We start from the raw sequence: 24,862 nt of genomic DNA, 5'->3' as shown, positions 1-24,862 counted from the left end.
GTGTCGGGCTCTGCTTTCTTTGGGCATGCTATTCTAGTTTCTTCTTCATCTAGTAGAGAGAGTTTTTTCCATAACCCTCAAGGGACTCCATATTGATAAAGTTGTACTAGTTTTGAGGTATACGATGATTGTGTGTTGGATAGTGTTTCAGAACGCCTTACTAGTTACAGAGCATTAGAGGGTACGGGAAACCTATACTGGGACAGGGGCAGGAAAGCTCCACTGGGGTTGAAGGAATAGAGAGACTCGTCCTAGAACCTCAGAGAGCAACAGATTGGGATGCAATAGCACTTTCAACGAGTAAGATTAAAAGTTAAAAAACTTATTTATTTATTTATTTTTTGGTTGAAAAAAAAAAACTTATTTTTGATTTTATTCATCAAATCAAAACTTTTAGGGGTAAGAGTATTTAAATATAGTTTTTTGTTTTGCAATCCATAAAATGGTGGATCCACACTTGAATTTATTGTTTGATTGATATTTTCTAAATACAATTTTCAGAAAATTGTATCATATTTTTATTGTTCAAAATAGGATGGCAAAAAAACGGCTAAGATGATATATTCAAGATACATAAAATGTTTTTAATGGCATGGTTATAAATAAATTGAAAACAGTATACCCTACATATTTTTCCAAACTCTTCTATCCCTTAAATTAAGGAGCTTATCTTTATCACAAAAAAAATTCTCACATTGCAAATTTGAAACTTATCATTATCCAAAATAATAAATAACATGAGCTCTATTCCCTTATCTTAATTGTTGTATTTTTTTTTAATCTCAAAAATAGAAATGGTCTCCCAAATAATTTTTTGTTTTGTTTTTAGCATTTTGAAAATTGTTCTTAAAAGTGGGAGCCAAATACGTATAATATCAAAATTATTATCTGAAAACTAGTTACAGAGCATTAGAGGGTACGGGAAACCTATACTGGGACAGGGGCAGGAAAGCTCCACTGGGGTTGAAGGAATAGAGAGACTCGTCCTAGAACCTCAGAGAGCAACAGATTGGGATGCAATAGCACTTTCAACGAGTAAGATTAAAAGTTAAAAAACTTATTTATTTATTTATTTTTTGGTTGAAAAAAAAAACTTATTTTTGATTTTATTCATCAAATCAAAACTTTTAGGGGTAAGAGTATTTAAATATAGTTTTTTGTTTTGCAATCCATAAAATGGTGGATCCACACTTGAATTTATTGTTTGATTGATATTTTCTAAATACAATTTTCAGAAAATTGTATCATATTTTTATTGTTCAAAATAGGATGGCAAAAAAACGGCTAAGATGATATATTCAAGATACATAAAATGTTTTTAATGGCATGGTTATAAATAAATTGAAAACAGTATACCCTACATATTTTTCCAAACTCTTCTATCCCTTAAATTAAGGAGCTTATCTTTATCACAAAAAAAATTCTCACATTGCAAATTTGAAACTTATCATTATCCAAAATAATAAATAACATGAGCTCTATTCCCTTATCTTAATTGTTGTATTTTTTTTTAATCTCAAAAATAGAAATGGTCTCCCAAATAATTTTTTGTTTTGTTTTTAGCATTTTGAAAATTGTTCTTAAAAGTGGGAGCCAAATACGTATAATATCAAAATTATTATCTGAAAACTAGTTTCAATTTCAATTTTTTGAAATTTTTTTTATACTTTTCTGAAAACAAAAACAAATATTCTTCTACCAGTCAGGCCCTTAACTTTTAACTTTTTTTATCATTATTTTATCTTCTCAACTTTTTATTCTCACACTTGCATGATTATTGCACTTGATTTGGATCCTAAAATGGGAAGAGCATTGTAAGACAATATCTTTTTTTGGTGTTACCTTCTTTTCATTTTGGGAAAGAATTCTAATTGGAGACAACAAAACTTCATTGTATTTTCACAATAAGGTGAGGTGTCAACCCACCATGGCACCATACATCAGTATAAAATAAAATAAAATTATAACAACCTACCATAATTCAAAATAAAAATATTGTGAGATTTTTTTGTGTCCTAATTTTTCACTTTGAGAAAACTTATCATATACTATGATTTGTTAATTTTCCCTCATTCTCTCTTGTTAAGCTTCTTGTAGTAATGGTATGTGAAGGAAGGATTCACATTACCTATATACACGATATTTTGTTTGTTTAAAAAAAAAATCCTTATTATTTAGCACAAAAACATTGTAATAATACTTTCACATTCATCTATTATTAACATTTTTTTTTTTTGCTTAAAAAAAACATTGTTTTTATCATGCAATTATCATAATATGTTAATAGACTTATTATTATACTTTCACATTCATTTTTTTTTTCTTTTTCGTATAAAACTTTCTTTAAATGAATTATGTTTTTTCTGATTTTTATGTGTTTTTTTATCAGATGTGGGTCAGCTTTATAGGAAAAGAAAAATATGAATAAAGAGACCAAAATACCCTTTTTCATGTCTCTCACCAACTCAGGCCTAGTCAAGCACTCATGCGTCTTTCACAAGAAAACAACACCAAACATCTTTACAGAAAAGAAAAAACTGAAATCACAATCCTCTCACAGGAAACAAACAACATCAAAAAATATAAAAATGAAAAAAAACTAAAATCACAATCCTCAGGAAACAACCAGCATCAGTAGATCCAAAAAAAAAAAAAAAAAAAAAACCCATCTCACAAGAAACATTTAACATCAATACATTCAAAAAAAAAAAAAACCATCTCATAGAAAAACAACTAACATCAGTACATCTAAAAAAAAAAACCCATAAGAACATATGGGAGAACATAAAATTTTGTTGAGAGAGACGAACTAGGTTGATGGAGGGGAAATCAAGGAGGAGACGAACTGAGTTAGAAAAGAAAGCTGTGAAAAAAAAAAAAAAATTAAAAGACAAGGAAGTTGAGCCAAGAGTTTCATATGGGAGAAAATTTTAAAAGATGAGAAAGGAGAAGCAGGGAGAAGCAGAAAGGATGGGTAAGTGAGTGTTTGGATCCGACTTATTTGCGTGTCTGCGTTTTACATCATGTTTCGTTCTTTTTTTTTTTTTTTTTTTTTTAAGCCACAACTTTTGACTATTCTCCCGTAAACAGTGCATCTGTGCAATATTTACAGGTCCCACAAACTTCACTTTTCAGCCACTTTTTTTATTAAAAATGTGTTCCATGTCACTATTCACATATTTAAAAATTATTTTGCTACAATGTTTTCAATTTTCAGTTTTTAGCAAAAATAAGTTGTATCCAAACGGATCCTAAATATAAGGGTGAAACAAAACGTGTGAGGGTGAAACAAAACGTGTGGTTGAGAAAAAAAGGAGAAATAAAAATAAATAAATTAAAGTAAAAGGTGGCTTGATGGGATACGTGTCTATCATGGAAGGAATTTTACAAAATAAAATTTACAAATTGTATTACAATACAACATATTATCACAAAATTTTTACAATAATTGGGTTGTCAAATTTTTCATATGTGTAAATAAAATAATAAAATATTAGATTAGGATTGACCACAACTAAAAACAAAAAATATTGTGAAAATATTGTCACATTTTATTGTCAATAGTTATGTCATCAATAAATTTTTTAAATTCCAAGTTTTTGTGGTTTAAAATTATGTATAATATATGCACTTTATTTCCTAAAAAAAAATTATGCATAATAAAATATAAGTTTTTGTGGTTTTTGTGCTATTTACACAATATTTTCATAACAATTTCATAATAAAGTCTATGCAATAAGTTGTTATTTGTTCTTATCTGGATCTACTAGTGATATTAATATTTTTTTATCTACCATTAATGAAAAAGAAAAACTAATGAACAAAAGATAGGAAGATCAATTAAGAAATTAAAAGACAAAAAAAGAAGGCGCAGATTTGTAACCAAACAAATAAGGAAGGATAAGAGAACATAAATTCACAAGCGCATTGAAGGAAACTCAAATTTTAAATTTTATTTTTCAACTCTTTACCCTTTATTTATTCTACTATAAGAGGCTAGGAGTGTCAACCAAGTCGTTGATTCGCCAAAACCGAACTAATTCAACCTAACCTATCGGTTTGGGTCAGTTTTTAGAGGTTGGTGAGTCAGTAAATTTGCCTAACCCGATCCACCAATATTTAATATATATTTTAAAAAAATATTATGTAATTTTATTATTTATTCTTTTGTTTATCAACCGAGTTAGGAAAGAGCTGTATGATATTTGTCATAACTTGAAGCCATTGATTGTCAAAATCTTCACATGACTCTAACGTGTATAACTTATAGAAGTTCATGCACCAATTTGAATATTGATTACGAAGAATTGATGTAAACCAACCGCTAAATTTAGTGGTAATATGCCATTTACAAAAGGCATGCTTTGTAGCCGGCAATTCTTTTGATATTGCCTCTGTAATCCATGGATCTTGGTCTGTCAAAATTGCCTTGGGTTGATTCCTCATTAAGCTTGCAAAAGTCTGCTAATCAAATCAAATACAAATTTACTAAAGCATGAAAATATTTCAAAGGATATACGTAATTATTCTACTAATTAATCAAATAAAATTTAAAAAATAATTGTACAAATTTATAAGACAAAGAATGTACCTTCATTAACCATCGAAATACACTTGTTGTTTCATTTCGAAGAAGTGCACAACTAAAGAGAATTGTCTTTCCATGATTACTGACACCAACAAAAATACCAAAAGACATATTATAAGCATTCACCTTATAAGTAGTATAAAAAACAACCACATCTCCATATTTTTGGTACCAATCAAAACAATGAGTATGTGACAAAAAAATATGCTTCAATCTATTTTCTTCATCGGTTGTAAATGCATATTGGAATCTAGAGTTCCCTTCTTTAGCAACTTTGCAAAATCGTAGAAGATCTATGGCATCATTCTTTGCATTCTTCCTCCTCATTTTCACATAAAGATTACAAATATCCCTTTGAAAAAATGGAAGTTGTCCATGTTTCAAATGCCTCTCAAGTTCCATAACACGCATTACCTCTCTAATTGAAAGTCCAGCTTCTTTTAATAAGAAAATGCATTTTTCATCATCTATAGTGATAACTCGATTGGCTGGAAGAAATCGCACTTCCGAAGGGGAGAACAAATCATGATTGTGGTCTACAACAAACTTAGTGACATGCTATTCTCGAGGAAAAATATCAAATGACTTTCTCAAAATGATACTTAAATGAGCATTACATCAACATTTTAAAGACTTTCTATTTCGTTGCTCCTTAGATGGATCCACTATTTTTAGTGGTTGTTTACCTTGTTGATGACAAAAGAAATCACATCTTACTATTTTTTTTTCTCAGTATGACCTTTTCGAATTGTAAAACCATATCGATTTGCATAATTTTTATAGAAAATGAAAGCTTCTTCTTCACTAGGAAAACATTGACCAACAAAAGGCTCAAACTCATTTTCTATTGAATTTATATGTTTATGTTCTTCAATAATTTCATCTCCATAAGTATTATTAATTTTTCCATCATTTGGAAGCTCATTTAATTTAACACAATTCTTTGAAACACTTCCATGAACCCCACTTGCAATTAAATCATCATCAACTTGTGCTATATTAAAAAAAAAAATTAAAAATACAATCAACATCATATTATGTGATATATGAATTATATATTACAAATAAAATGAAAATAATAATACCTTCTTGAGACAATTCATTTAAGTCAAAACAATATATTAGAACAAATTGATGAGCTTCACTTGCATCTACATTGTCATCCATTGGTGCTATATTAAAACAAGACTTTAAAATATAAACATCATATTCTATGATAAATGAAATATAAATTTATAAATAAAATAAAATTATAATACCTTCTTGAAGGGGTTCATTTAAGTCAAAACAATATTTTGGAGTAAAGTAGTGACTCTCACTTCCAACTACATTCCCATCCATTGATGCTATAATACATGTATTAGAAATAAAAATTAACATCATATTAATTTAGGTGCTATATAAAATCAAGAATTTAAAAATATTCTATGATAAATGAAATGTAAATCACAACTAAAATAAAATTACAATACCTTCATGAAGTGGTTCATTTAAGTTAAAGCAATCTTTTGCAACTACATCCCCATCCATTAGTGCTACAATATACATGTATCAAAAATAAAAATTAACAACATATTAATTTTAACCTATTTTTTAAAAATAACTATGAATCAACTAAAATACAATAATGGTACCTTGTTTAGTTATTCCTCAATCCTTAATTGACATTTCTTCATCTCTTCTTCTCTTTGATATTGGTAAAGGGGAAGAAATTGATATTGATAAAGTGAAAGAAAGTGGATGGTAAAATATTGGTAAAATAAGATTTGGTAGGAAATAAAAAGTAAAAGGGAGAGAAATGTGTTAAGAGGGCAATTTTGTCCAAAGAAAAAAGAGCCCTTAGCCAGTGCCAACCGTGTCCCATATTAAGAGGGCAAATATGTCCAATTTTTCCTTACAAATCATGTCATACTTTTTCTCTTATTTACTCAATATTTTTATTTATGTGGGACCCACTAAGGAGAACCTTAACAAGCACCCTCTGGTGCTTGTTAATATTCTCTTTACTCTAAAAACATTCATTAACATTTCCCTTTATATATATATATATATATAATCCATTAACATTTCCCTTTTTATATATATATATATATATATATATATGTATGTATGATATCATTCCAACCTATAAAATATGCTCCATAGGTTGAAATTGGGCTCTTGCTGACTTATTACTAAAAGTCTAAAAGCAAAAGGTGATCATAGTTGCCATTATGCCCAAGGTAGTGGTGGGCTTAGGGTTGGAGTTGATTGGTTTGCCATGGTTGGCCATAGGTCTCAACTCTCAAGGTATATGTGTCACACACGTGAAGATGGTAGCTAGTGACATTATATATATATATATATATATATATATATATATATATATATTTATTAGGTGCTGAATTTTTTGGTCATCTCAAATATTGGGATCTGTTTGGTTTTTGATTCCTCAATTTTAATACTTGAACTCACCAAGGTTAAAAGTGAACTTTTAAATGGTATAAGAATTTACTTAATTTATAAGGCCCAACACACAATAATACACAATAATTGAGAATACTCGTACAAGAAAGAAAAAAATTAAGATAGAATTTTTTTTAAGTGAGAGGTTATTAAAAAAGAGAAAAGAACTGTCGTTTTTACTTTTTTGCAGTTTTACCTCTCCCAAACTCTCACGGTAAAAACCACGAGATCTATCCAAATCCAAAGGCCATTTTTCCCCCTTTGTAACATCTTCACTCAAAGGTGCTCTCTCGCTCGGCTCCTTTGTCATTCATAGATTTTATATGTACTAATACTGCAAATTTGAACATTCCAATTCCATTTCATTTCATTTCATTCTCACGTTTCAAACACTTGCTTCCGATTCATTCAGATCTATCTTCATCTATCCAAATCCAAACCAAATCTCCGTTTCTCTCTTTTCAAAATTTTCTCCAAATCTCGCGGGCAGATCCATCAATCACCATGGATTTCATGAAGGTCATCGATCAAACCGTTCGAGAAATGTGAGCTCCTAACTCTTCTCCAATACGATTTTCTCAATTTCGATCCGTTTTTTTTTTATTTAATAAATCGCAAATTTCAATCTGATAAAGCTTTAATAAATCTGCTTGATATTCTCATTGAATAATTCTTTGTTTTATGATTTTTATTATTATTTTTTTTGGCGCAGAAAGAGGGAGGTGAATTTGAAGGTCTTGAAGGTTCCAGAGATGGAACAGAAGGTAAATAAATAAATACACTCATTTTTATTTGATGAATTATATAATTTTGTTACGAATTATTCAATTTTCGTTACAATTTTAGATCGTTTTTTTATGAATTTTGAAATTTCATATTAGTCTCAATGATTATTACAACGAGCATTGCGTCAGTGCAATTTGCTTCTTATTCTTCATGAAAATTACGATGCGAATTTTGATGTATGATATGTTAAATCAATGTGCAATATATACCGAATTTTTTTTGGATTATGAGTTTTTCTGTGAGTTTCACTAAGTATTATTGTTGTAGGTATGTTCTGGATTAAGATTGTCTAGGGTTCTTAGGTAACTCCATCGTAGAGTTCTTCAAATCCTATCCATTCATTTTGAAATGTGTGGATCGAGGTAGTAAAATGCGAAAGGCGGTCTTAAGGCGCCAAGCCCTTATATTATAATCAAGTGAAGTGTTTTTGAAATGTGTTACCTAAAGAAATTAGGTCTATTAATTGATTTCAAAATAGGATTAACATGGTTTAGGCTCTATTGATTATTCTAACAATAGGTTTTACAACAAGCTTCTGTAAATTAATTAATATAACAATAAGTTTTACAAGTTTCCATAAATTAATTAATCTGAAGTAGGTTTTGGAAGAAGTTTCTGTAAATTAATAATCCAATAATAGGTTTTACAACAAGCTTATAATATATTAAAAAAAAAAAAAAAAAAAAAAAAACAGTGAGGCTCTCACCTCAGCGTCTTTTTCATGGTTTAAGGCTGTTGCCTTGCTTGCCTAGGCTCTAAAGGCAATTGCCTCACTTAAGGCGTCTTGCCTTAGAGCCTTAGAGGCACCTCACCTCACCTCTCGCTTTTGACTACCGTGGAGTGGATCAGTGGATTATATCTTAGCACGTTTGACGATCACCATTTTGAACTCTACCTGTGCCTGTTCTTAGTGTCATATATTTGTTCATAGCCGGTCCCAAGCTTGGGAAAAGGAGGGTTGTGGTAGGTTGACGGCTAGCATGTGTAAAATTTATTCACTCTATTATGAATGACAATCACCATTTTTATATCTATTTAAATTATTGATGATGTGGTAAAATTCAAATTTTAAGGACTCTATGGTGGAGTTACCTTGAGAACCGTAGAGGATTCTAATCCATATTTTCTCTAGGTGCCTTTGATTTTATCAGGTTCAAAATATTAGGCTTAACCAATTCTAGTTTTCTGTATTATAAGCAAATATATAAATCATTGATCTTGACAAATTTGAGCAAAATTTGGTAGTATCAACCTTACGGTTTACGGATTTATTTGAACGTTTTGGATCTATAAGCAAATTTCACCAGTATAGGTGAAAATGGGCAAGGCCATTTAATATTAAAGGGGTGGTGTCTTATCCTTTTTGTTTCTGTGATAAAATTGAAATTGATAATATGTGTGTTTAGTGGACTTATTTTATGTAATTGATCTCTGAATTCATTGCTTAAATGTCTTTGTATATTTATAAATTCAGGTTCTGGATGCAACGGATAATGAACCTTGGGGTCCTCATGGCACTGCCTTGGCAGAGATAGCACAGGCCACAAAAAAATTGTAAGTTTAAACTTTTTTTCTCTCATTCATATATTCTACTTCTAATTTTTAAGCTTGTGCTGATTTCTTAAAGAAAGATGTCTCACTTTACTTTAACCTTACCTTATACTTTTGATATTCTTCAGTACTGAATGCCAGATGGTTATGAGTGTTCTGTGGACAAGATTGGCAGAGACTGGCAAGGACTGGCGCTATGTCTATAAGGTTAGCTTTTCTATCATTTCCACGTTATTCAGTCTTGGAAATTATATGCAATGCAAGTGACTTATGGGCCTGAATTTCCTATAATTGCTTATATATCAGGCATTGGCTGTCATAGAGTATTTGGTGGCACATGGATCTGACCGTGCAGTTGATGACATTATAGAACATACTTTCCAAATCTCTGTAAGGACTTTTAGATTTTGTATAGTTTCCCATGCAATTCTCCACAATTGTACAACGAGGTTGAATGTTGTCTCACATTCTATTTGGTTTTGTTGGTAAAGTCACTCTCAAGTTTTGAATATGTTGAGCCAAATGGGAAGGATATGGGAATAAATGTGAGGAAGAAGGTGGAAAGCATTGTGTCCCTTTTGAATAATAAGGAAAAAATACAAGAAGTTAGAAATAAAGCTGCTGCAAACCGTGACAAGTATGTAATGCTTCAAGAATTGAAATTATATGGTTACTTCAGCTTCTAGGAATTCTGTTTTTCTTCTTTTTTTATTTTTTTAATTTTTCCCCTCAAACCCTTTGGATACTGCTACTCTTAGGTACGTTGGACTTTCTTCTAGTGGAATATCATTCAAATCAGGTCCAGCTTCATATGGTAGTAGCAGCTATGGAAGTAGTGATTGGCGTGGAAGTGGTACAAGAGATGGTGATAGTTTCAGGGACAGTTATAGAGACAGGGATCAATATGGAGAAGAGAAGTATGAGAAGAAATCAAGTCGTGGGGCCATCAGTGAGAATCAGGGAAATGCTTATAAGAAAGGTTCTACACGCAATGGCAGGTATGAAGTTTACATCTGTTCCTGATATGCTGCCAATTTTTAATAAATTTTATAGGTGTTTGTTTTCAAGACTGAAAATTATGTTGAATAAAACATGGTTTTAATTACCTATGGATGGCTACTGCTCTCCCCTCCCCCCCATCCTTCCCCCCCAATCTGTGGTGTCATGCTTGTACAAACAAACGCTAACACATTTGCATCTGTAATTGTTAAATTCTTTTTCTATTTTGCTGATTTTAGATTGTTTGTCTTGTAGTAATGCTCAAGACAAAATATCCTCTAGGGCATCAAAGTCATCAACTAAATCAAATGCCTTTGATAAGTATGGTTCAATTCCCTCTCAAAGTTCAAGTGCCCCTTCAAATAACGAGGATGAATTTGATGATTTTGATCCGCGTGGAACTTCCAATACTAGTATGTATCTGTAATGACTTGTTTCCCATGGTACAACTGTTAATGTATGTTATGAAAAAAGTCATAAAATAAGTCACTTGCCTTCTAGTGTACTTTGCCATTTTGATTTTTTAGCTTTTGTCTACAATGAGCATATCAGGCGTCTTTTTATGGTGAAATATTTCATACCATATCAAATAAAGCATTCAATCTTCCCCAGCCTGCTGATATGTCGACTGAATATTAAAAAAAACAGATTGCCTTTGAGGCCTATTTCAGATAGTTCTTAACTTGCTCTTGTACTAATTAGATTGTGGAGGTACTTGTAAAAAAAAAAAAGATCATGGAAGAAGAAGGAAGAGATAAATTGGTAGCGTGATTTTTTTTTTGGTATCACAGAAGGAATGAAAGGAAATTCCACCAAGTCATCTGGGAATTTATTCCTCAATTATTAAGTAGTTAATTGATAGGCATTTCCCTATGGAGAATGTGCCATAAAATTGAAGAGGACATGGTCTTGACACAGTGACCAAAATTTTGAAAAAGAAGGAAAGCAAAAACTGGTGCTTCTCAATCCTCTCTCTCTCATCACTTTGGCCACTCAAATTGACTGTTGCCCAATCAGATTTGCACCACTCAAAGCTCATCAGTTCTCATCCATGCTCATTGCTACTGCACTTCTCAAGAATCTCTCTTGAGTCATGCCTTTGCCACTTACTGGTCTATAAAATGGGGAAATTTGCTGTTTTTTGGCTTAAATAAACATTATATATATATATATATATATATAAAATTGTTGTGTCCTGTGTCATGTCCGTGTTTGTGCTCCTTAGGATATGAGACAAGGCTTGAATGATTATCTTTATGTAAGGATGTGTCAGAAACTTGCATGTGCCATAGAATCCTGGTGTGTGTGTTGCCTTGTGCCTTATTAGTGTATTACATTGTGTGTTTGAGTTTTTTAATTCTTTTCCCATAACTTGAGCAGTTACATTATTAATTGTTTCTGCTATCATGAATCTTGTTTCTACTTCATCATATGCACAAACTTTTCAAAAGCAATGATACTGATTTTGAACTAGTGGCCTTTATTTGTTAATACTTAATAGCATGTTTATTAATTTTACATATGTATTGTTTTATGCTTTTTGACAGAGGCTTCTGCTGGAAGCTCTAACCAGGTGGATCTGTTTGGAGAAAGTTTGGTTGGTGACCTCTTGGATGCTCCAACATCTGTTCCCACAGAAAATCCTGCTGTGAATAGCAGTTCATCAGAGGTTGATCTATTTGCAGATGCAGATTTTGTATCAGCATCACCCCATGTAGATAAGGCACAGGTCAGACACCCTGTTATCTCAATTTATAAAAATATATTTTTTATGTAGAAAATGCTCAAAAATTTTTATTTTACAGTTTTTATATGTAAAGTAGCCTTGTACACCTTGATAATTGAGTTTATTGTTTCCTATTGTACTACTTTGGTTTGGAATTTGGGCAGAAGAATTATGTGGTATGGATCTTCATGTCAGTTTCTTTTCCTTATACTTGAGATTGGTGTAGTTTCTATTAATCATCTTAAAAGCCATTTATTTGAAATGGTCTTTAGTTCCTTTGACACTGTAAATTATGTGGTATGGATCTTCATGTCATTTTCATCTGGTGTACTTGAGATGGTTAACTTGCACCTGAGGGCAAATTTAAGGTTTTTTTTTGCTGCAAACAATTAACTGTTGCCTTAAATTACTGATAATAACTGTAAATTTACTTTTACTCTTCAAAAAAAAAAAAAAAAACTGATTATAACTTTATTTTGGGATTCCTTGTGAGTGAAGCTCTAGTGGAACGAGTACTTACTAATATGGGTATTTTCATTCTGTGCGTCTCTTGGATAATTTTTCTTGGAATTATAAGTATTAAAATAATTTAAATGATAATTATTCTTAACTCACAATAGGTTGTTTCTGGTTTCACTTTTCTCACTGAATTTACTTTCCATTCTCAAGTTTCAAAAGAGAGGACCTGCAGCACCAATCTGCAGTTAGAAAAAAGTAACTGGGGACAGTCCTGCTCCTGTAATGGTTTTAGTGATTTTTTCACTGCAGTTTTTTTTTTTTTTTTTTTTTCTATTTGGTGATATTTTAACCCTCCCATTTTATCCAGTGATGCCAAGTAAATATAGGTTTGAGAGAGAGATTTATCTGTTGAATTGGGTTGGCTGGGTGAAATTTTATTAAACTTGCCACCAATCCAACTGAAACACTTTTAAACATCTACATCCAATTTTTGACCAATCCAACTGACTGAAATTGTCTGCAACCTTTCGGTTCGGTTCAGGTCAGTTGGGTGGATTGGTTTGACTGGGTGTTTGATCACCCCTAGATAGAGGGCTATAAACTTAAATTGCCATATTTTGGAAACTTTAGTAGGGCACTCAATGCTTTAATGAGGGGGAGGGTGTAGTAAAATGAAATGAGCCCCTAACTAATGGGGGATAAAGTGCAATTTATCCTTATTAAAAGAAAGCATGAGCAAGCATGTAGAAAATGTTTGAATTGTCATTTCTTAATCCTTAAAAGCAATTAATTAGCTGTAGGAAAGACACAGGGTGTGTACTTTCTCCTCTAGGGGCCAATGAATGACCCCTTTCTTCTGCATTAACAAATGTTATTACCATTTCTGCAGACTGAGGTTGATCTATTTGCTTCCCAGCCGGCAATGACTCCGTCAGTATCTCCCACAGTTGATCTTTTTGCGGTCCCTGATCCAGTTGTGCGGGCAGAAGTTAAAGCTCCAAATCCTGCACCAACAAATATTGACATTGTTGATCCCTTTGCTGCTGTTCCGCTTAACAATTTTGATGGATCTGATTTATTTGGTGCATTCACTTCTCAATCTGATTCAGTATCTTCAGAACCCGCAAAGAATGATGTCATTGATGGAAGCCTTAATAATTTGGGTGGAAAATCTTCAGTAGAGACTCAACCCAAGAAGGATGCTTTCCAGGTGAAGTCTGGAATTTGGGCAGATTCACTTAGCCGTGGACTGATTGATCTTAATATTGCTGCTCGTAAGTGTATTTCTCAACCAAAAAAATTACCTTCCCATAGTGTATTTCACTTCCATGTGTTCTTACATGAACATTGATTTATGAACTAGTGCCATATTCATTTAAATTTAATTGCAGCCAAGAAGGTATCCCTGGTAGATGTTGGCATTGTGGGTGGATTAACTGATGGATCAGATGAAAGGGAAAAGGGGCCCCCAACTTCATTTTACATGGGGAGAGCAATGGGGTCGGGATCGGGTCTTGGTAAATCTGGGTTCACATCTTCACAGGCAGTGGGTGATAACGACATCTTCTCAAGCCTTGGTGGCCAACAATACCAATATGGTGGCTTCCAGAAGTGATGTTTTTCCTTCCTCATTTATGCTCTCTCTCATGTTTTCTTTCAATATTCCTTTGTATAATTGGCAGGTTATTGGAAATCATTGAACATTTTGGGTTTGTTTATATATTATTATATATACATTGAACAATATTAAGATCTGAGAATGTATGACCGATTGCAACATGGCTTCGTTCATTCCTTGCGGAGTCTACCAAGTTTGTTTGGTGGCTTTTATTTTGACAGTTATAAGACCTACTTAGACCGTGACAATAATATCATGAAATTCCCAAATGAAGCCATACTGATACTTGCAGTCACAGGTCCCATTTTGTAATTTGATTCAAGCCACAAACTGCAATGGCCTACTTCCATTAAAGAACTTGCCAGCCTGCAGCTAGTGCCGTTTGATCAAGCAGCGACAACGGCCTAAGATTATTTGCAGCCACCGGTTCATCCCCTGATCAAACACTCTAATTAATACTTCTCAAAATTTTTGTTATTACACAGACGTGGAATGAGGGATTAAGCTGAAAACCCATTATTTGCAGCCACTGGTTCATCCCCTGATCGAACACTTCTCAAAATTTTGTTATTAAACAGACACGGAATGAAGGATTAAGCTGAAAACCCAAAAATGTTGGCCTATTAACCTAAGAATCTGAGTTAATTAAAATGGTTCTAATTTGATTTTCTAAGAGCTGAGTTAGTTATAAAAGAACGATTTAGATTATTATTATTATTTTTTTAAGAACTTTGCACCAGAGCCCCATCACTGATTCAACCACTAAGCATGTTATCCATTTTGAAGTTATTTCGTTTGCCTGCAGTAACAACAAAATGGCTGGTATAAAGTGCAGCAGCTTCTAAAACTGAGTAAATAAGATTTTTCACAAACATTAAGCAGCAAAGTCTCCATGTTAATCCTCCCCCCTAACCACCCCAGAAAAGGAGAGAGAAGAAAAAGGCTCTTATTGTAAAGATGAAGTTCATCTGTTCAAGAAAAGCATAACATATGTTTCTTAGTAAATTTCCAGCATTCTGCCCCTTAACATGGCTTCCGCCTTCCTCACCTGCTTCACTGGTCCAATGATAAAAACCTATAAAATGATAACCAAAAAAAAAAAAAATCAGGAATTTGTACGGAGGGAAGTTCACGATTTTCAAATCATGTCCCCCCAAAAAAAAAAAAAAAAAAATCCAAACTAAGCCAGAAATAAAGCTGTTCCAAATTTCATAAGTATTAAGATCCCACAATTTTTAGGATTTGCCTATTCTCAATTACGCAAAATTGCAATTCGTTTGTTTACACATGTTGCCACGCTCAGGTTATCTCTCCCTCTCTCTTTTTTTTAGATTCTAATATTCCATACCAAGCGGACTCTAACTTCATTGGCTTCATGTTTATATCTAGATCTTGAAAACTCCATGCATGCAATTGCTCAATTAAACAACCATGAGAATGATAACAATTTTAAACTAAGGAATGAGCAAAAATAAGATTGTGAAAGAATTGGAACTTGGAAGTACATGGAGAACACAAATCAGCAAAGGTTTCTAGAGATTGTAAATGATTTGGTAAAGTAGCATTATGCAATTTTGAATTTTGGGGGAGAGAAAATGGGAGAAGCAATAATGTCATTCTTTCTGGACCATCAAAGACAAAATTTAAACTTAACAAGTTGAATTCAATATGCCAGGTACCATCATCAGCTTGTCACGAAGAAAGACTAACCTTGTCAGGTGGGCCCTTAGCACCTCCCATGAGAATTTCCGCACTGCAAAACATGCACTAGATGTAAAGAACCAAAAGAAAAAAGAAAACAAAAGAGAATAAAAAGTGGGGCAGAGAGAGAGAAATACTTGCAAGATTCCTTGATTGACAAAATGGTAACTCCTTTTCTCCCAATAACACGTCCCATCTTTCCTGGGGGAACATCAAGTACTGAAAGGATTTCTTCCTCTGGAGCATGGTCCATTATGATATTCTCTATAAAGATCAGTACTGGATTAGTATTCAATTAAAGTGTATAGCGCTTACTTACATTCAAACAGAAATTTCATCATTGCATCCTAAAAACAAAACCCCTCCAACACCAAAACTACCCAATCTCTCTGACTACATCCCAAACCTCTAAACTCTAAAGCTTCCCCCAATGTCATCCTCTGCCAGGTAGGGTAACCTATCTGGCAACTTTCCTTCTTCCTATCCCCATTCTGTCTACCAGCAGCCGGGAATTGCAATCCAATTTTCTTCAACCTTTCTCAAGAATTCAACATATTTGCACAGGTTCAGGTATCGAACAATATGGACTGATACATTCATTACAATTCCTACAATATGCAGCACGAATTGCTCAATAGGGCCAATACATGAGCCTCCCCTCTAGAAACATACGATTCAATAATTTTTTCTCTTACCATTTCAATCTGTATCTGATTATATAGATCGCATATCATCCGATACTAATAACCATGCAGCCAATTGCTTAGTGGCAGATTCCCATCAGGATAAAGGAAGAAGTTCTGGTAAGCCATTAAGGGGTTTACTGTTCATACCAAATTTTTCTGAAAACTCTAAACTGGAATTGTGTATATTTATCCTTCAAGTAGGGGCTTTTAAGAACATAAATAACTCGCCATTTTCTTGAAACATAGGCTCACATATGTGCACCATTCTTAATGAGTAATTCTATCTTGTTTGATGTTTAAGAAGAATATCCGTGACACAACATTATTTGAATTCAAAAAATAAAATCTGGAAAAATAAATTATCAAAGCCAAAGAAGATTAAAAACACAGCAATATAAAATATATCATGCAATTCGTATTATAAGCACCTGGAATGGGAGGAAGAGATGGCCAATCAGCATGGTCATTATCATTAATACAAAAACATCGGCAATACAGAGCACCACGAACTGCAAGATACCATAAGGATCGTTGATTTAATTTCTCCATCATCTTGTGATAGATGTAGAGGAGAAAGCGGACATCATCGGCAGCTGCACGGACCATCAGTTCTGATAATGGTCTGTAAGTCCAGAACTTAGGGTCCTGTAATAGAAATGGAAGATAAATATTATTCAACAGTCACTGCTGCTTGGAAAACACTTTTTTAAGAATATTGTAGCAAAGCAAATTACAATCTTATGCACTGAATTCTCTTTGGCCATCTCCAGAAAAGGACATGACTACACTGATGCGGTTCTCGTCATTTTTTAAGGCACTCAATGTTAAAAATTAATGATGAGAATTTTTATTTATTTATTATTATTTCTTCTTTAATTTTTCATCAATACCTTGGTGATGATGATGATGATGATAATTAACAAGAAGAAAAAAATCTCCACTTTCTATTGTTAATTGTTGATTTTTATCGCCAAGAGCCTTGCGGTTCACTGTTACAATTCTGTCATTGAGGAGAACCTAAGTTTGAATCCCTCTCCCCCACTTATTACATTTTTTTTAACGTTATTTTTTATCATTATCTATGATTTTTATATACTTTACAAAACTTCCCGTGTGTCACGCTGCCCTTAACTAAAGAATGTGCCAACAGAGACAGTTTAGCTCCAAACCAGTTTAGAGCTATCTTCCTTCTACTCACTATGTGGCGATTGAAGAGAGCATTCATGTGTAATTTTGGTTACGTGACTTTTTACTGAATTATGTGACTTGATTAAATAATACACATTGATAGTCTTATAAATCACAAAGTAGTGGGTTGGAGGAGATAGCTCCAAACTGTCCCCATGCCTAGTATGTCAACAACTGACAACTGTCCCAACTCCTGTATCTTCAATCACAAAAACACATACTCAATTTTTTTTTTGGTAAAAATCAACACTAATCAGTTTTTATTTCACTGTAAACATTTGGTTAAACAAAATGAAATTAATTATTCTAAAGCCACTTTAACCAAAAATTGATATAATCATGGATTGATTATTCAATGCTACTTTCGAAATAAGGAGTTGAAAGTGTCGTATATAATTTTTAACAAACATAATTATTCACCAATTTGTTTATGTTTAATCAATCATTCAATAATCTTTTTAAAAAATGAAAACAAATCCAAACCAAATGCAAACATAGAGGTGACTAAAAAAAAAAAAAAAAAAAATTTCCACAACAATAATAAGATGTTAAACTAACCTGCCTAAGGAGGACTCGGACTTCTTCCTTCTCAAGATAAGATATACCTACACTCAAAAATTGAAAGTGAAAACCAAGGCAATACAGAGGATTCAACTCAATGCAATAGTCCAAATTCAGTAGCACAAATCCCCATGTTCAAAAAAAAAAAAAAAAGAACTTATTAAATCTAGAGAAAATATAAACTGTGGGAAAAAAGGCACTCAGATCTGTCTAGTCATAAATTTTTAGTGAAATACTTTTAGTAGCTCTACTACATATTCAACTTTACTTTGTGATAGATCAACTTAATATGTGATTTATCCCTATGCTCAGATCTTGTAATTATGGAGCATCAAATCACTGCACACCACATCAAGGTACTAATTATATATATACATATATATATAAGTTTACACATATCAACAAAATGAGGTATATCCAAAGCCAAGGATTCAATACCCACCAGGTGCATCTAACTACCCAATAAAAATAAAATGTATATCCAAAAAAGACATTTTCACCATGCCTTTCTCAAAGCATGAAAGCGGTCATTTTAAGTATAAATGAACAAAATTGTAAAAGGGCGATGTTACACTGAGAACCTCTAACTTAAAAAAAAAAATGGAAAGCATCCACCTGATTTTTCTGTTTTCTTTACTAAAAATCAGAATTCTGATAAATGATGCAATTAGGACAGAAAATTCACCTAAAAAAAAAAAAAAAGAGACCAAAGTTTCGGTTCAATGAACACCAACACTAGAAAATATATTGAAACCAGCCTACATCCTTCAGCTACTACTAAAGAACTTATAAATCAAGGCAATGTTATAGGCCACTGAGGTTCATTTTCCCTAGCAAAGAAACAAAAGGAAAACTTCCCACCTAAAGATAATCTTAAGGAAGAAACTGCAGGATGACAGGGGTTGGGAGGTCAGTTACATGCCCATGTTTCAAATATGAGACAGGAATAAAGTTGTGGCTGAACTCTGATATTCTACAGAGCCACATCCTTTGTAAGGGCATCTATTGTTGTTGGGTAGATGAAAGCAAAATACTAATACCTTGTAAAACAATTGAAGCCCCATATTCCTGGGTTGACTCACAAACTTAAAAGCCAGTGAATAATCTTTTACCAGAAATAGTGAGTAAGATGTAAGGTATTCCAATTTCATTTGCAATCCTGAAACCTATGAAGCCATTTTCATCGAGTTTCTTTCTTCTTCTTTTTGGGTGGGGCGGGGTGGATTCTATGTTTGCTATTTACCCAGTCTACAATATTAGCCACCTCTCTACCATAGCAATGCACCACCCAACCACATTACCACCAAAAATGCTTGACATCATAATTTAAACATGAGAATCTTACAGAATGGACACATGAGAAACTTCCAGCAAGCATCAAATAATTTCTTCTAAAAGAATTTAGCTAAAGATGTAAAGCTTAATGACCAGAAAAAACAAAAATCCAAATGGATACCACGACACATATAGTACCACAATAACGTGGATCTGCAAGGAGGCCAACAAATGATATATAGTCATCTAGTGATCTTCTCCGCCCTTCTTGCTCCTCTATCAATGAATAAGCAATCTGGATACCAAAAAAAGGAAAAGGGCAATATCAAATTACTTTACAGAGCATGAGCACCTCTAAATCAATAAAATTTTTACTTCACTATAAAAATGTTTTCCAATGGAAAATCCAGAAGAAGGGGAGGGGGGGGGGGGGGGGAGTTGTTAAGTACAAAATACAGTCACTTTAAGTTTAGATTTAAGATAAGAACACCAGCTTAAATCAGTTAGTGATCTCTTAGAAGTTCTAGTGTTTAAAAAATAACTGCATTAGTACGTCAACCCTTGTTAAAAGGTGGTTACTCTGCAGGATCAAGCCTAACTAAGCAAGCCACTAGTCATGGGTAGATCAAGTCAACAGAAAAAAAGCTAAAAGAAGATACAAAAAATATTTTTCTTTGTCATGTTAAACCAATCAATATGTTCTCAAGATCACTCCTTAACAACGGTTTTCAGGCTATTCCCAATGGAGCAAACTCCAGCAGTAGCCATTAAACTGTGGAATTATTACCACAAAAGCTGACAGTCAAATTGAACCATCTGGATGCAGATAGAGTAGTATTCCTAAAATAAATAAGCAAATTAAGGACAAAATCATGTAAACGCTAAAAATATTTGCTACAATAACAGGTATTGACAAATGGCAATAGAAAAAGGCAAAGCAGATAAAAAGAAAGACAAGGCCTGGTCAATTTTGTAAGTCCTGTGAATCAAACAATGGCTAACCCAACACCTCACACATAGAGCTCAACTCCTCCCCACTACATAAATAAAGTATGAAATTTTTTGGAGGTTATCTAAATCAAGTTATATATATGTCCTAAGCTGGAAATTTAATAGCTCATCAACTTGGCAAGAAATAACTACTCACCTGGGTATCCACCACATTGTTCAACTTGATGCCAAATTGAAAATACAAAGCCTACAAAATAAGAATAAATTAAGGAATGAAAATAATATCTTTAATGAGGGGTTGATTGACACATGCTCAAATGCAAGTATGCAAATCAATTAGAGACCTCACTATCTCGTTTGCAATCGTGAACAACTTTTGTGATGTAAGTAGACTCAAGTGCAGGCTTACAGGCTCTCATAAGTATCTCTCCACCTTGACTGGCATCAACCAGATATATAGCATCCGAAAATGCAAGCTGTCAATAGAACTTCTAATGATTAATTACCAATAAGGAAAATTGAGGATATAAAGGTAAATTGAGAAATTTAAAATTCAAATTCCATAAAATTAGAACCCACACACACACATATAAAGAGAAAAACCAGCATCTGAACACACGCATAGTGCATGTGAAGAGACTACTAGTAGCAATCTTAATATGAACGATATATATATGCACATATAATTCATTATACAGAGTATGATAATGCCATCTGAATTAAACAGTAAAACAAATTCATTTTACCTGCATGATACAGAGAGTTCCATGACGACAAAGGTCGACACCTTCACAATCAAAACCAATGACTAACTGATTTTCGGGCGATGGCTCCAAAAATTCAACAGGAAGTTGAGATGCATCGGTGACAATATGGATAGGAACCAATTTTAAGTTGGCTTCATGATCCAAGGGCTTGTCACCTGTTATACACAAAATAAGTAATTCAATCATAAGAAAAAAAAAATTTCAGCATTGGTATTTAAATTCTTCACTTATTGAGATCCATCTCTGCACACAGAACACACACACACACCCAAAAACAAAAATACAAAAACAAAATAATAAAAATATTCTCTATTACTCAGCTTGCTAACATTATAATTTGATTTACAAGATCAAAGCACAAATAGCACTACCTGATGACTGTGCCTGTGTGAAAACAAAAACATAAAAACAAAAAAATTGGTATTCAAATTCTTCAGTTATTGAGATCTATCTTCGCGCACAAAACATGCACACACATACAACAAACACACAAATCACAAACACAAAAACAAAAACAAACGTTATAATTCAGCATTGGTATTCAAATTCTTCACTTATTGAGATCTATCATTGCGAACAAAACACGCACACACATACACACACACACAAAACCAAAAACAAAAACAAAATAATAAATATATTCTCTATGACTCAGCTTGCTAACGTTATAATTTGATTTCTAAGATCAAAGCACTGATAGCACTATCTGATGAGTGGGTGATAACAACAATATGAAATGTAAAATGAAAAACCTACAACACAGAATAGGATTATGTGAGAGTTACAGAAAGAAATGAGGAATTGCAGTGGAAAATCAAATCAACAATGAGCAAAATCAAAAGAATTACTCAACCTATTGTGAAAACGTAAGCTACGCGCACAAAATTTTCAGCTAACGTAAAGTAAATTTAAGTTAGAAATTCATTTCTGACACATAAAGGCACCGTGTTTGGTTACCTAGAAAATGACGAAAAGTAGAGAAAAACCAAACACAAATTTGAACTATACGTTCAATTCCGTATCCAGCGACTAGACAAAACGTCCAAATGACTCTATCGAGTTTCCGAGAGAAGAATTCTCCGCGATCGGAAACTGTAGTTTTCTCATGCTTTCCATTTCCGCATTTTCTCGCCAGCCAAACAGAGCATAAAAGAAAGAGAGAGAAAAAAAAAACACACACACACACACACTCACGCACACGCTCGCAATTCCAAAACAAGAACAATAACAATAATAACAGAAGCGGATCAAATTGCAAAAACAAAAAATAGAATAATCACCGTATAATATCATTTTACAGTATATATATAGGCCTAGAAGAATTATTCACTGAAAAAAAAAATTAGTGAGAGAAATGGAAATAGAAATTTGAAGAGAGAGAGAGAGAGAGAGACCTGAGTCAGAGTCTGGGGGCAGAGGAATGTGAGTCTGATGTGGAGAGGGAGGAGAAGAGGCCATATGATCGGACAAGCCAAGTTTTACTCTGCACACTTTCGGGGGTTTTATACTCCAAAATGTCTTTTGGTTTTTGCTTTTTTTGGGTTATGATCCCGTGCGGAAGGCTATGGTATTTTGCTTTTCACATCTCTGATATTTTAGTGCAGAGGAATGTTGAGATACATAATTTACCATAATTTTGTGTCATAACTTGTTACGTGGTGAATTGTGATTTACAAAGGTGTGTCACCATCACACTTTTATCAATCACAACTCACCACGTGGTAAGTTGTGGCACAAAATTGTGACAAATTATGTGTCCTCAACATTACTCTTTAATGTATGATGTAGGGGTAAAGTCCCCAGATCATACAATGGGCCTTGGGCCCCATATAAAATTCGACCATGTCTAAGGAGAAGGTGTGGGTACCAAAAGGGCTCCCAGCCCAATTCTTATCGGTCCAAAATTGATTAAAAGACGATCTGAGGAGAAATGTCTCCTCAAACGTACCAAATGTGGCTCGAACATGCACTCTGCCAGTTACAAGGATTCACTCCAACAAGTATTATTAACAGGGATGAGTCCCACAAGCCCGGAAGAAGGAGGAAAGTGTAGGATGTCAAGGGAGAGGCTACAGCTGCCACATTAAATGCATGGCAGCTATTTTTCCGACCGCATTAATGTGGAGAGGACTTGTGAACAGTGTTACCTTGACTACCATAACTCACAGAAAGATAGGGGAGATGTCCGATGGGACGAGCACTCAAGTGAAAGTCCAGATGACCAATAAGTATAAGGTCCTGATGACTTTAAGGGGGCTATATAAGAGGGGGGAGTCCCCATGAAAGAGGGACCGGAAGGAGGAGGAACTTAGAACAGAAGAAGAAGGTGAGAACCATAGCCTTTGATTAGGGACAGAGATACATCCCCTACGTCTCCTCGGACTGTATATCTAATGGACATGAAGGAGATTTTCTTATTTTCAATTGGTGTATGGCCCAATGTTAACTAATATGCACTTCGTTAGGGTCTAGTTCTGTAACCCACTCTCTACAAATTCATTGTTTAGGGCTCCTTGGGTTAGAACCCCATCCTTGTTGGGCCTGGGCCCCTAATCGTGACCCTACAATTGACGCCGTCTGTGGGGAGAACTCGTGCCTCAGCAAGTGAGACCGTTAGAAATGGAAGGATCAGGTCCGCGCCAAATGGGACACGTAGATTCCCAACGGCAGGACAACTTCTTGAACCTCGAACGGGAGAGAGATCAAGACAAGCGACGAGAGGGTAGTGTAAATACCTCCCACACGAGCAGAAGTCGCTCAAAAGGGAAAGGTCACGCATCCCATAAGCGAAACGATCATAGGGTTCTACAGTAAGAAATCGAAGACTTGAAGAAGAAGTTACACCGAGCGCAACGAAGGCGTCCTTCCCCCAGTCTGAACACTAGCGATGAGGAGGACAATGAGTACAGGCGGAGATCGAGAACCCCGCCAAGTGAAACCTTCTCCTACGAGGAAGAGCAACCTTACAAATGCGGCCACAAAAGCCCATCTTACCAGGGCCTAGCGAACGACGCCATGAGTAAGGCCCTGGACCGCATCTCCCAGTCACCCTTCACGTGTAGGATAGAGGGGGCTGAGCTTCCTCGGCGGTTCCACCAACCTGCTTTTGCTATATATAATGGTCGGACGGACCCAGTAGAGCACGTAAGTCAGTTTAACCAGAGGATGGCCGTCCATTCCAGGGACGAGGCGTTGATGTGCAAAGTGTTTCCGTCCAGCTTGGGACCCATGGCGATGAGATGGTTCGATGGCCTCAAGCCAAACTCCATAAACTCTTTTAAGCAGCTGACACAGGTTTTCGGTTCTCGCTTCATAACTAGCAGCAGAGTCCCTTGGCCCCTAGACTCCCTTCTGTCCTTGTCCATGCGAGAAGGAGAGACCCTGAAGGTCTACTCAGACAAATATTGGGAAATGTATAATGAGATAGAGGGAAATTAAGATGACGTTGCCATTAGCACATTCAAGAGGGGCCTTCCGACAGAGCATGGTTTAAGAAAGTCCCTAACTGGGAAACCGGTCACTAGCGTGCGCCAACTCATGGACATAATTGACAAGTACAAG

The 24,862-nt window shown here is 34.1% G+C and overlaps 2 protein-coding genes across 2 annotated transcripts; one reads left to right on the top strand and one right to left on the bottom strand.

The window, feature by feature from the left end:
- Positions 1–7,288: 7,288 nt before the first annotated feature.
- Positions 7,289–14,333, top strand: LOC126708881 (clathrin interactor EPSIN 1). Its single transcript, XM_050408878.1, has 11 exons — positions 7,289–7,578; positions 7,746–7,797; positions 9,294–9,373; positions 9,499–9,577; positions 9,677–9,760; positions 9,862–10,007; positions 10,129–10,368; positions 10,625–10,782; positions 11,917–12,098; positions 13,444–13,828; positions 13,946–14,333. Exons 1-11 carry the CDS (start codon positions 7,538–7,540, stop codon positions 14,167–14,169), a joined length of 1,671 nt encoding a protein of 556 aa, XP_050264835.1. The 5' UTR covers positions 7,289–7,537; the 3' UTR covers positions 14,170–14,333.
- Positions 14,334–14,992: 659 nt separating this feature from the next.
- On the bottom strand, positions 14,993–22,862 carry LOC126708891 (exosome complex exonuclease rrp6-like). The gene is made up of 10 exons (XM_050408890.1): positions 22,696–22,862; positions 21,281–21,456; positions 20,879–21,010; positions 20,731–20,781; positions 19,782–19,878; positions 18,306–18,352; positions 16,988–17,204; positions 16,011–16,137; positions 15,883–15,925; positions 14,993–15,247 (listed from the first exon to the last, which is right to left on the bottom strand). Exons 1-10 carry the CDS (start codon positions 22,757–22,759, stop codon positions 15,170–15,172), a joined length of 1,032 nt encoding a protein of 343 aa, XP_050264847.1. The 5' UTR covers positions 22,760–22,862; the 3' UTR covers positions 14,993–15,169.
- Between the last annotated feature and the right edge of the window lie 2,000 nt (positions 22,863–24,862).

The sequence above is a fragment of the Quercus robur genome, chromosome 2 (genome assembly GCF_932294415.1).
Source record: "Quercus robur chromosome 2, dhQueRobu3.1, whole genome shotgun sequence".
Lineage (NCBI taxonomy): Eukaryota > Viridiplantae > Streptophyta > Magnoliopsida > Fagales > Fagaceae > Quercus > Quercus robur.
Note: the sequence above shows the minus strand (reverse complement) of the source record. Positions and strands in the feature narration are given on the sequence as shown.

What these genes read in the sequence shown, in the direction of transcription:
- LOC126708881 (XM_050408878.1), top strand. Translation starts at nt 7,538, where the DNA reads ATGGATTTCATGAAGGTCATCGATCAAACCGTTCGAGAAAT. An exon ending in GCTGCTGCAAACCGTGACAA is followed by an intron (nt 10,008 to 10,128) that starts GTATGTAATGCT and finishes TGCTACTCTTAG; the next exon opens with GTACGTTGGACTTTCTTCTA. An exon ending in GGTTCTACACGCAATGGCAG is followed by an intron (nt 10,369 to 10,624) that starts GTATGAAGTTTA and finishes TTTGTCTTGTAG; the next exon opens with TAATGCTCAAGACAAAATAT.
- LOC126708891 (XM_050408890.1), bottom strand. Translation starts at nt 22,759, where the DNA reads ATGGCCTCTTCTCCTCCCTCTCCACATCAGACTCACATTCCTCTGCCC. An exon ending in ATTGCAAACGAGATAGTGAG is followed by an intron (nt 20,782 to 20,878) that starts GTCTCTAATTGA and finishes CTTATTTTGTAG; the next exon opens with GCTTTGTATTTTCAATTTGG. An exon ending in TCCGAGTCCTCCTTAGGCAG is followed by an intron (nt 17,205 to 18,305) that starts GTTAGTTTAACA and finishes TTTCTATTACAG; the next exon opens with GACCCTAAGTTCTGGACTTA.